A 12,103-nucleotide genomic window follows, 5' to 3' on the forward strand; every position below is an offset into this window, starting at 1 on the left:
TTCAATGCTGTACTGTATTGCGTCATGCATTGGCAAATATTGTGCTGCGTGTTAAATGCTCTTGATGGTGTGATCAGTATAATAATATTAATAACTCTTTTTTATGTATTTGCAATGAGCCTCTTTAGCCATTTTAGCCTACATGAGGTTGTTAATGTCAGTGACGATCACTGCATAATGCCCGCAATGTCCGTGCAGTGTGACGTCACTTGCAATCGATGACGTCATAAAGTCCAAGCGCAGCTCCCCAGTGTACTTGGTAGTTTGTGCTTTATATTCTTTACAAAATAGTTTCAAAAAGTTGATTTTGTTAATACTTCTCGACGTTTAATCATCCCGGTGTGGACACAAACGTCCACCATGAACGGTGTAATTGTGAAACGGACACAAAGCTCGCTCGGAAAGGTGATAAAGAAACCACTTCTAACCGAGAAACTGCTCAGCAAGCCTCCATTTCGATACCTGCACGACATATTTTCTGAGGTGAGAAATTAAATATAGCTAGTTAATTGAGTGAGGGAGTGAAAAAGATTTGTAAACATTACAAACACATGACGTTCCTCAATGTAATTAAGCATGTCTGAAACAAATAAACCATCTCGTGATGAAGATAGTAGAACATTTAACACGTGAAGTAGACTGATTTTAATGTGATTTGTTTTCCTCAACACCCTCAGGTAATCAGGACCACTGGTTTCATGAAAGGATTGTACAAAGACAATGAATTGAGGTCAGAGTGTATCAAGGTAAGGTCCAAATGTGTTTGCTCTGTAACATGAACGTCCGCACAAACGTAAAAGTGTCTACAATTCTTTTCACAGGACAAAGAAATGAAGATGGCATTTCTTCAGAAAGCAATAGATGTCGTTGCGCTGGTGACCGGGGAGCCCCTTGCAGTAAAACCAGCACACATTGTTGCTGGTCATGAGCCTGAGAAGACCAATGAGCTGCTTCAAGTTGTTGCCAAGTGCTGTCTCAGCAAGGTTTGTCCAGGTAGTGGCAGTAGCCGCTCAGTGAAGCCCTGTTGACCCTTCATAGTTACTGGAATGGCTAACTTTTTTTTAAACCTTCATGTAAAATGTGTATCATGTAGTGGACGAAAAACATACTGGCTGTTGCTGTCAAAGAAATTCTTAACTTTATCCGCAGATGTCCAGCAGGGACGCAGTGAAGAGAGTTCTTGCAGGAGAAAGGTTAGACATGATAGCCAAAGACATCACATTCAAGGAGAATCTGGAGAGATGCGAACTTCACCTGGAAAGAGAGGTCAGTGTCACATGTTGGACAGATGTGCAACAACTTAATACTACGACTTAATACTGTGATACCAGATAATGGACAAAAACAAGGATAGAGTAATGATGGAGTCTTGGAGTGCAGACGAAGGTCGTGGGCTGACAAAAGTCCCACTCCATTATATCTCAACGGCTGTTGTTTTTGCACCACAAAAGAGTGAAAAAGGCCGCACGGTGGCCTAGTGGTTAGGATGTTGGCCACACAGTCAGGAGACCTGGAAGATCTGGGTTTAAATCTCCGCTGGGCATCTCTATGCGGAGTTTGCATGTTCTCCCTGTGCATGGGTTGTCTCCGGGTACTCCGGTTTCCTCCCACATGTCCACATGTGAAACCCTCAGACTAGAGCTGTCCTATTTAGTCAGAATAGAGCTGTCCTACCTAGTCATTGAGCCTGAACTGGTGAAGCCTGCTCGGATGAGAGGCGAAACGTCTTCCGTAGCAACCGGAACAGTCCAGTTTCAATCGATTCCGTACTCTGAGAATACAATGACCTGGATAAATGAGAATATTCACAGGCTGGTCTTGGAGTGGTTGCCCATTTAAACGCCTGTGGTTTTTCCTGGAATTGGTTTTGCTGAGGTCTTAGCTGAGGTTCGTGGTGTTTTGTAGATGTATAGCATAGGCACAGTGACATTCAGTAGCAATAATTATTACTTCAGCAATATAGCCGCGTTGCCCCTGGTACCGGAGTATTTCAGACTCAAGATGAGTGGTTAGATTGGGAAACTGACTGGAATAAATAAGATTGTTTTATGATTCTTCTGGAGCTGTTTGGAGTTATTTCCTTAGTGTCTGTCAGACTTCCCATTCCCGCCAGCTCTCTATCCAGGGCCGCACCATCAGACCCAAGTTTCCCATTCAAAAAGCCTTGTTTCCATGACTGGTCAATCTTTCCTTTGGGGTTTGTGACAGTTGGGTTTATTTAATCCTTGTTACTGTTGCTTGGCAACTGTGATCTGTTGTACGTTGCTGCATCTGCTGGATACGTGATGTTTTTACTTCACTTATGAACTTTTATAATGAATCAAATTACTGTCTCTGTCAGTGATTGAAAAAACACATGTTACACTCCTTGGTATGCAGCCTACTTGAAAGGTTTTGGTTTGCTTTTCATTAATATATGTTGGTATGAACTATTCCAGGAGAAGAAGAAAATTGAGCAAAGCGAGTGCAAGGAAGAGAAGGACCCAGAACAGCACAGAGAGCAGGAAAGGCAACGTAGAGAGGGTGACAGAGATCACCGCCATGACAGGGAGCATTCTGGCAAGAACCACCGCCGCGAACAGGACCAGCCTAAAAACTGTGACCAAGACAAGGCCTGTGACCGGCAGGGAGACACAGAGAAAGACAACGGACAAGGAAAAGCAAGGGGCAGGGAAAAAGAGCAGGCAAAAGATCAAGAAAGGGAAAACATCAAGGCGAAAGACAATGAAAAAGAGAAGGTTCCAAACACAGCCAGTGAAAGGTCAAAGTGTTCTTCCTCACAGCCCACTTGTCCATCAAGTCTATCTCAGTCCTCATCTGCCAATGACCAAAGCAAGAAGCACACTTTAGGGGGTATATTTTACATTCCCTTCATAAAATATATGTAATAATCTCATTTGAAGTTTTTCTCTACAGTCATTTCTTCTCTTAGAGGTGAAGGAAATGACTCATTAGGATTGCTGGCAATGGAAGCAGTTAAACCTTCAAGTGTTTTTTTTTTTTTTAACTTTGTTATGATTTCTGTAGTTTTATCGAAATGGAAACCAAAATGTCTCTTTTCTTGACAGATGACTCTGATATTGAAGATGGGTATTGGTCTCGCTGACGCCATACTCTAATAACTGGGTGCTCCTACTCCTTCGTCGAAAACCTGGCGCAATCCCAACTTTTAGACAATGATAAATCATTATTCAATATTTGAGAAGTGTTGCCTATACAAATAATTCTCAGTTTGGCAACTACGACTGCACTACTTTATGCTGGGGTGTTTACTGCGGGTTTCTGCATGTGGGGGAGGCAAGTGTATCTAATGAAGCGTCACCTGAGAGGCTTGCTCTGACTCATTCTTCTTTCACAGATGCTGCACAGAAACCTCTCTCCAAGGAAGGTGGAGATACTGTAGCTTCCTCATTTTCATCTGAAATGGCCTCCAGGTCTGTAGTGAGAGTACTGAATCGTTTGTCACTTTGTAAACATTTTGTGGAATTGTCTTGAGAATAAAAGGAACAGCAAAGGAGGATTCGGAAAAGTAACCATGAAACCCACCTGGTCTAGCCAGCCACGTGTCCTTACGGGTTTGAGCCACGGGCTGACTGGACCAGGCAGGTTACATTTGTGCCGTGACCCGGATGAGAGTTAGAGGTAGGTGAGCAACGAATGCCAGCTGAGTTGCGCTGGACATTGAGTTGACCCTGGTTCGGGCCCAGCCGGAACGCGGGGATGGCTGAACCAGACTGGTTCCAACCACATTTAGCAGTACAATGGTACCTTTATCATCGGCCATCAATGGATGACGCTGTAGCTTTTTGCTAACTGACAACAGTTACGCCCCAAGTCTCTGCTTTTCTTATTGATCACGGCTGCAAAATAACCCACAATGGAGACAAAGAAAGTTGCAAGTGCCAGCACTTTGATAAAGAAGGTGATAACACGTTGTCGATCTCTGCTGCTCGTCCCTCGCCACTGCGTCATAGCCAGTCAAGTCTTCATCCAAAGTAAAAGTGACGTTAAATGTTCATTTATCCCTTTCATTCGTCATTTATATGCATTTGGAATTGTTTTCTGCATGGCAAACTGCAATTGTAGACCTATTTTAGTAGTTTTGTGTTAACACTTGTGGGGTGTCTGGAACCGATTAATTGGATTTGCATGACTTCTTATGAGGAAACTTGATTTCATTAGAGTACGTTTCAGTTTGAGTCGGACCTTCTGGAACAGATTAAAGACGCTAACCAAGGCTCCACTGTACTTGGTTAAAAACGAACATAAAAATTTTGATTCAGACAATTTTTATCATGAATCAGAATGTTTGTATGGCTTTGAAATGGGTGATTGCAAAGCAGTGTTTGTAGCTGTTTTAGAGTCAGATAATGTGTTTGTTTTTTGTACCAATAATTGGCTATCGCAATAACAGACATCAGGCTAAGTGAGCCACAGCTTTACAACCCTATTTGCGGTTACTTTGCCATCTTATTTTACCTCAATTGATGCTCCTTTTCTTGAATAGTGACAAGCAAACGGCGCGGCCCAGCAGTGCTCGTCCTGCTCCCCCTCGAGTCAAGACACAGGAGAGTTTCACTGATGGTGTGCCATCTGAGAGGTAACCTCACTACAACTTATTTGTGTAAGAATTGTCTGTGTAGATCATCCAGGTCATGCTAATCCTAAACAGACAAAATATGGACGCAACAATGGGAAATAGCTGCTAATGTGAGATTTTGACAACCAAAAAGAAGTCCAGTTGCCCTCTATTCAACTCTGGGACTACGTTTTACGTTTACAACATATTTCTTGTTTTGTAGGCTTTCTAGTGCCAAGTCATCAGTCATCATAGATGGAAAGAAGCTGTCTGATGATGATGACAATGAAGATGAGCAGTTTCTTGTGGCAGAGGCGGCCCCCGAGCCTGCAGATGCTCCTGAGAGGCCATTTGTAAGTAAAGAAAGCAATGTACACATGAGAAAGATAAACATTTAACATGCGTTTCCTCTGCAGGAATCGGCGCATGACCTTAATGTTGAAGAGAAACATGGTACAGTCATATTTTCTTTTTCCTTGTAGTTTCTATACATTCAAAAAGCCAAAGAATGACAACTTGCTGTTTCAGGAAAACAAGCTCTCACTTTTCTAATTCATGTTTCTCTTACTGTAGGTGGACTTGTAAAAAAGATTCTGGAGACAAAAAAAGACTACGAATTGTCCTCCATTAAATCTAAAGAGGTACGCACACCTCATTTATTTTGTGTTTTACCACATTTAAAGGTGCCAGTAGTTTTCCTTTAGTTATATGTAACTGTTGCGCAGCTCGTGATTGTTCTATGTGAGTGTGTGTGTGTCAAAAAGGCTGTGAGAAGCTGCTAGACTGAAAATGCTCTGCATTAACAGACTGAATCTGAAGGTGTAAAAAAAAAATGTAACAGCACTTTTTAACCATACGTCATACATTTTTGCAGACCCCCAACCTATGGCTCGGCTGACCCCGGTGGTCCCCAGACTCCAGTCTGAGAATCCCTGCTGTAGCTGACTGACAAACAGTTGGCAGGGCTCCAGGCTTTATTTTAAAATGTGTAGTGACGCCTCTTTTTTTTTTTTTTTTTAACAAATCTGTTGCCTATGAAGTGGTGGGCTTATACATGGGTTGGGCTCATCTAGCAAGGTGCAGGTCAGAGGCGGTATAATGTCCTTGAGGACGTGAAGGATATCATAAAATGTTTATGATGTCATAAACCCCACAGAACTTCAAAAATCCAGCTTTTGAGTGTCTCGTCTCTCAGTGGACCCAAAGACACGAGAGAGATGATATGACATTTTTCTCACATTTGGTGGTCAAAAACAGGCTGTAGTCGCACATTACTGTTATTACATTTTGCATAATGGGAGCTTTAAGGTGTGACAGAGGCAGTGGCAGGACTATCAATGAATCCTATCAGACATCACTAAGAGGGTTCTGAAATGTGCTGTGCAGCACTGGTTATTATCACAAAAACGATGTCAACAAATGGTGTGTAGAGGTGTAATTATGCCTCAATGGGACCCAAAACTGTGCTGTTGAAGGTCTAATACCCTGACAAGCTAGATACACATCAATATGTCTGGAGCTAAATATGCTCTGGCCTTGATCAATGCATTTTGAATGACCCAAATAATTTTTAAAAAATTGGCGTAGAGTGTCTTAGAAATGGACAGCATTTGCTCAATAAAAGAACAGAATTGATTGTTGATCTTGTTGATTGCTTGTGTACGTTTATCAAAGTGTGAGTTTGACCTTAGCCATTGAATTATCTTCTCGTATATTCAGAAAATGGTGTCAGAAGAAGCCTGGAAGAAAGAGCAGGATCTGGTCATGCGGGAGATAGAGCGTCTTCGTGCATCCATCCAGTCGGTGTGTCAGAGTGCACTGCCTTTGGGCAAGCTCATGGACTATGTCCAGGAGGATATAGATGCAATGCAAGCAGAACTGCAAAGCTGGCGGAAAGAGAACAAGGAACATGCACAGGCTTTGTTGCAGGAGCAGAGGTGAGAGTGACCTATGTCAAGATGCACTGAAGATGCTGTGTCCCCTCATGACTTTGCAGGGCCAGAACGATGGTTCATTCACATGCTATGATTGCTGCACTGTAAATACGAATTGTAGTACTAAAGTCTCTCAGTTGGAGGCTCTACTGTAATCACAGCATTCATTTTCGTTGGTGCATTTTGCGTGTGTTCAATTCTTTTGCAGAGCAACAGACCAGGCGGTGGAGCCTCTTAAAACAGAACTGGGTGAGCTCGACCAAATGATCAAAGATTACCAGGACAAAATTTGTACCATGAGGTGCAACATACTGATGAATGAGGAGAAGATCCAGAAGAAGTTGGCTGCAATTATCTCCTCCAAAACCTGAAAAGTACATACAGTCATCCATCGCTACATCGCGGTTCAAATACCGCCACCTCACGCTTAGCGCGTTTTTTCAAAAATGTATTAAATACTAAATGATCACTGTTTTGTGGATGACTATGGCCCATTATTAGTCAAAAAATATTGAAATATAAATTATATGTAGAGTTCTGGCCACAATGCACTAGTAATCAATTGATGAGACATGGCTTTGCATGACATTACCGTCATGCTGCATGTCCGACATGATGGAGTGAAAAGAAGTTATCCTCCTATTCTGTGTGGAAGTCGTAAGTTTTTGGCACTGCATTTGAAACCCTGTCTTGTGTTTAGAATTAATAAATTGGAGGCTAACTAGTTAGCTCGCTAGCATGCTATGTAGCCGCGGCTGCCTCTTGTGTCCCTGCAGTGATCCTGCACATTAGCGGTGTGATGTAAACAAAGACTAATAGGAGTGTAAATGTGACTTTAGGGATGTTCTTTCATGTCTACAGGGCTCTAACAATGGTAAAAAACAAACAAACGTATAGACAGTCACAAACAGGTTTTCTGTGCTGTAACTACGAAAATATTCTATTTATTAACATTGAATCCAACTTTGCGGAAATTCACTTACCGCGGTCGGGTCTGGAACCCATTAACCGCGATAAACTCGGGACTTTTTGAAATGAATTAATAATGAAAACCAAGGTACCACAGTACTTCCTGATAATATAATTGCTTTGACAACATTTTCAATTTGATTTAAAAAGGTCAATATGTGGGCTGGAATATTATTCAATTAAAATTAACCTTTAAAGGCCCTTTTACGGCCAAATGTCAACTTTGTCGTACAGCTTTTAAAATTCCTATTATGGTTGTAGTAGTATTTGTATATACCCAGGTCCACCATAACATATTTTCATATTTCCCACATTCCAAAAACACGTATATTAGGTGAATTGGCGACTCTAAATTGTCCATAGGTATGAATGTGAGTGTGAATGGTTGTTTGTCTATATGTGCCCTGCGATTGGCTGGCAACCAGTCCAGGATGTACCCCGCTTCTAGCCCAATGTCAGCTGGGATAGGCTCCAGCATACCCCAGCGACCCTAGTGAGGATTAAGCGGCATAGAAAATTAATGGATGGATTGTTTGAACAAAAGTTTTACATTCATTTGTTGTCACAATTGATTAAAACATTTTAACAGCGGCACAGTTCAAGCCACTAGGTGGCTGTATAACACAGATCTTGTATAAATCCTGTGTGCCAATTACAGCAATGCCAATATCATCAAACCTTACCCATGCTGGCTCGATGGTTTTCATTTATGTATGATTTTGTTATTTAAATGATATAACGGATTAATATATTGAAAGCATTTAAGGTGCAAGTAAGACTGATCGCATTGTGAGGCAGTTTATCAGCGCAACATACTGTCTGTTCAGAATGCGCTCGTCAATCAAATAAAAAAGTCGAACAAAATACGACTTTAAAGTAAATAAAAGGCGTTGCCTTATACAGATAAATTAGATGACAAAAAAGATTTGTTTTATAAATGACCTAGACTCTGCTTTGGTCAACATTCTTGTGGCGTTCCTTTCTACCCGAAGATGAAGCAGAGATTGTAAATATATTAAAAATAAATATAATACAATATTTTCTCCATCTCATCGAAAATAATAAGATGCTTATATTTTGCTTGGGTAAAATCTGAAAAACAGCGCATTTTATATGGGTCAGAAAGTTTCATTCATCTCGCTCTTAATTATTCAAACTTTGCAGCATATTTTTTATTTGAAGCTCCCCAACCTTTCTAGTACGCCAGCTGGATTTTCCATATTTCCCCTACTTTCTCTGGCTCTGGGTTTAATAAAAAATGTCTTGTTTTTCCTCTCACAGTTGTCTATCTGGCACATTGCTGCTGCTTCATGGCTCGCTGAGTGAGGCACTTTATCCAAACTCCTTTTTAGCATTTCATGTCTTTGTTTGCCGTTACTCTTATGCAGAAACAAGACATGAAACCGGCCCAAATAAACAGCTTCGAATTGAAGTAAATGGATTTGCAAGGTATGCAAAAAGAATGATCCGAATGACACAAACCTTTAAAAATGTTACACTCTTATCCATCAGCTCTCTGTGTGATTCAGGGAAGTCCAACACTACTGCAAGCCGCAATACAAATATAACGCTAATAGACATTGTGTGTACATAACGGTGTCAGTCATGACAGTCAGTGGATGTCATTACATTCCGCGGGGGTGTGGAGGGTGTCATCCCTTTAAATGCACAAAACGAACAAAAAAACAATGACAAAAACATGTTTTCATGCATCCGCATTCCCATAGGCCGCGCTGAGGAGGGGCGAGCGGTTGCTGTTTATTTTATTTCATAATAATATACAATCAATTCATTTTACTCTGACTGCACCTCTGTGTCAAAGTAGGCCAGCCTTCCAGGTGTGGTATTGCACCAAACCACTTGTGCCAGAAGCTCGTTGGATTCAACTTATTTAGAACTTTCTACTATTGCATTGAAGATCTTGTTACCCTTCCCGTCCAATTACTTGGCTGCAGTGGCGAGTAGCAAATGAAAACTCAAAATGGATGATACATGCCTGTCACTCTCCCCTGGAAAACCAACTCCAGAATGCTACCAATGGTGAGTCAGCATTCTTGCAATATTTGCTTTTCTTTGTTTTATACATAAGTACATGACAAGAGCATTAAGTTGCTAGGAGGTCTGGAGCGTCAGTTGTCCAAAGGTATGACAGAAGAGATTTTTTATAGCCGTAAATCACCGTAGTCTGCCATTTAAAGTGATGGCACCCTCTCGAGGCTGACTCGTATGTTTCATTTTTGCATCTCACAACAACTGGTGCGTTCAAGGGCCGCCAAACAAAGTGCGAAATCTCAGCGCTTGATGAAAAAACGTAAGCAGTGAAGACTATGTAAAGATTGTGGTGTTTTTTTTTTTAAACAGTGGCACTTGTATGACCCGTATTAGCACATATTTGTCATTTTTGAGTTTGTGTAAATAAGATGTGTTTTCTTGTGCAGCCTATTTGAGATTTTTTTTTTTTTTTTACCAAAAATCAGTGAATTTGCAGGACTAAGAACGCTGAAATGCAAATGTGTGGGGGATCCACTGTATATTATGCAGCACTGTGGTTTGACATTTGGAGGCCTTTGTGGTATTTGATCACTGAAGGTGGTCTGTGCTCACATTTTGATACGGAAATCTCTCTTTATCTGTTTATTTGTGCAGGTTTGGTTGATTTTTTTTCCACATGAGCGCTCTCGCAGCCAACGCCTAGCACCTTCTAAGCCGCCGGTGTCCAAAATACGGCCAGAATCTTGTTTTATCGGCCCCATGATCTGCAGATAAAATAAAAAATGGTGTCAGTACTGGCGATAGCGAGGGTTTGGATCCAAAAGCCGAGGAGACACAGTCGAAGTACAACAAAAAGATCTTTAAAACAAAAGGTGTCCTCACGAGGAGGTAAAAATACATACAACGAAGGCAGAGCAAAAGAGTCCAAAAAAAGTGACAACAAAACCCAAAGATAGACAAAAAACACTTGCCAGGAAGAATGGTTGGCAAGGAAAAAATCCAATTCCAGCAAAAAGGAAAGCGCTGCTGGAAAAGCAAATCAGCATAAAGAACGAGCTGTGGCACTAACTCAAAAACACTGCTGAACCAGTCAAGCACGAGGCAAGGATGCACAAAGGCAAAAAGCTAAACACCTAGCAACACACGACACACCACAAGGCCAGGCAGAGCAGAGAGCAGGTGAACATGGACGTACAATCTGGCAACGACGAGTTGCTTCTGCCATGCTTTAGAACCGGATGAGGTAATTGGCAACAGGTGTGCGCTGACAGCTCCACCCCTGCCGGCCAGCGGTGCGCTGCAAGACAAGGCAGGCAACAGCAAAGCAACACCACAGAATGTGACAAATGGCCTGCATTTCAAATTTACACAGAAAGCAAAGAAAAAATGGAAATGGGCCAAATCTCCTCAAAATGGACCCAGCAAACCCAAATGGCCGACAACCCGTGTGTCTTACAGTCATCAGCTCTCTCATCGACCAGATTCCCTGGCAGGTATTTATCACTCTCCGGCTACTATCCGTTCCACGTTTGCCAGGACATGCATGCTCGCAACATTAGGTAAGTTTCGAGCTTGTTAAATCCCTCAAAAAGGCATTTTAGTTGCCCGAAATATTGACAATTTGTTTTGCGCATGTCAAATATCAAAGTGGCCCTAAAAATGGAAAAGGTTTGGACCACCTTGCCCGAAGCAACCCAGTTACAGCTCTTTGGTGCCATCTCTGAGAAATTCTGCAAGCAGGTATCTGACAAAAAAAAAGTCTAAAAAATATATAAAATAACCTTGAACAAAGGACTTTTTGAGACTGCATGCATGCACACTCTGAAGGACAGTCTGTCAGTTTACAACTCGATATGCAAATTCACTGACCACCCAATTTTAACTACATAAAAATGGATTGAATGTGTGTTTTTTAAAATAAGACCACACCCGGTTGAAATGGGTGCATTATAAACAGTGAGCGTATTTGCAGTCTGTGCAGAATTAGATGAGATGGTCAACATGTATTGCTTATCTGTAAGGTAAATATTAGCTTAGCTAAACGTTATGGTTTAAAACGTGCGGCAGCCTACCTGTCTAATCTGAAATCCACCCTGTTGGCATCTTGCAAAGCTCACTAATTAACTCGTTATCTCTAGCTTGGATAGTCGGAATTAAACAAAGTAAAGATGACACTGTCTACGCACAATAAATGGATTCCTAAAGTGTATCTTCCTTCCAGTTAATCCTTTAGTTTTAACCCAAAGGAGGTGATGGGCATTGGCAACCACTACACTACGACTAAAGGAATTAACATCCTTTTTATGCAGAAATATTAGGCCACACTACAGATGATCTTCTAAAATGTTCTTTCCTTACAGACTTAACACACACACACACACACACACACACACACACAGTAAATGGATTTTCAAATTGACTTTGGCAGGGTCCTGTCAGTGACAAGGACACTTGGCTATTAGTGGAGGTTTGCACACTGTTTTGACAATTTAGCTATTCAAACACAGGCGGCTTGCTGGAAAACAGTTCATTAATGAAGAGATGGCTGAGTAATGTGCTATAAATGTATTCCTTCATTCTTCCCTCACATTGTCTGAATGCATAGAGCGCAATTATGTGCACCTGCGCC

At 41.5% G+C, this 12,103-nt stretch overlaps 1 protein-coding gene across 3 annotated transcripts; it reads left to right on the forward strand.

Annotated features, from left to right (window-relative positions):
* Positions 1 to 229: 229 nt before the first annotated feature.
* LOC129187800 (TRAF3-interacting protein 1-like) lies at positions 230 to 7,021 on the forward strand. Of its 3 annotated transcripts, XM_054787502.1 has the most exons (12): positions 230 to 483; positions 678 to 746; positions 822 to 983; positions 1,150 to 1,266; positions 2,439 to 2,853; positions 3,359 to 3,434; positions 4,508 to 4,600; positions 4,803 to 4,932; positions 4,996 to 5,032; positions 5,153 to 5,220; positions 6,299 to 6,516; positions 6,722 to 7,021. In XM_054787502.1, exons 1-12 carry the CDS (start codon positions 361 to 363, stop codon positions 6,882 to 6,884), a joined length of 1,671 nt encoding a protein of 556 aa, XP_054643477.1. In that variant the 5' UTR covers positions 230 to 360; the 3' UTR covers positions 6,885 to 7,021. The 3 variants fall into 3 exon arrangements, with proteins under 3 accessions (XP_054643477.1, XP_054643479.1, XP_054643478.1); XM_054787504.1 differs by lacking the exon at positions 2,439 to 2,853 and having other exon boundaries at positions 822 to 993; XM_054787503.1 differs by lacking the exon at positions 230 to 483 and having other exon boundaries at positions 688 to 746; positions 822 to 993.
* Positions 7,022 to 12,103: the final 5,082 nt, after the last annotated feature.

This window comes from Dunckerocampus dactyliophorus, chromosome 9 (assembly GCF_027744805.1).
Source record: "Dunckerocampus dactyliophorus isolate RoL2022-P2 chromosome 9, RoL_Ddac_1.1, whole genome shotgun sequence".
Taxonomy (NCBI): Eukaryota; Metazoa; Chordata; class Actinopteri; order Syngnathiformes; family Syngnathidae; genus Dunckerocampus; species Dunckerocampus dactyliophorus.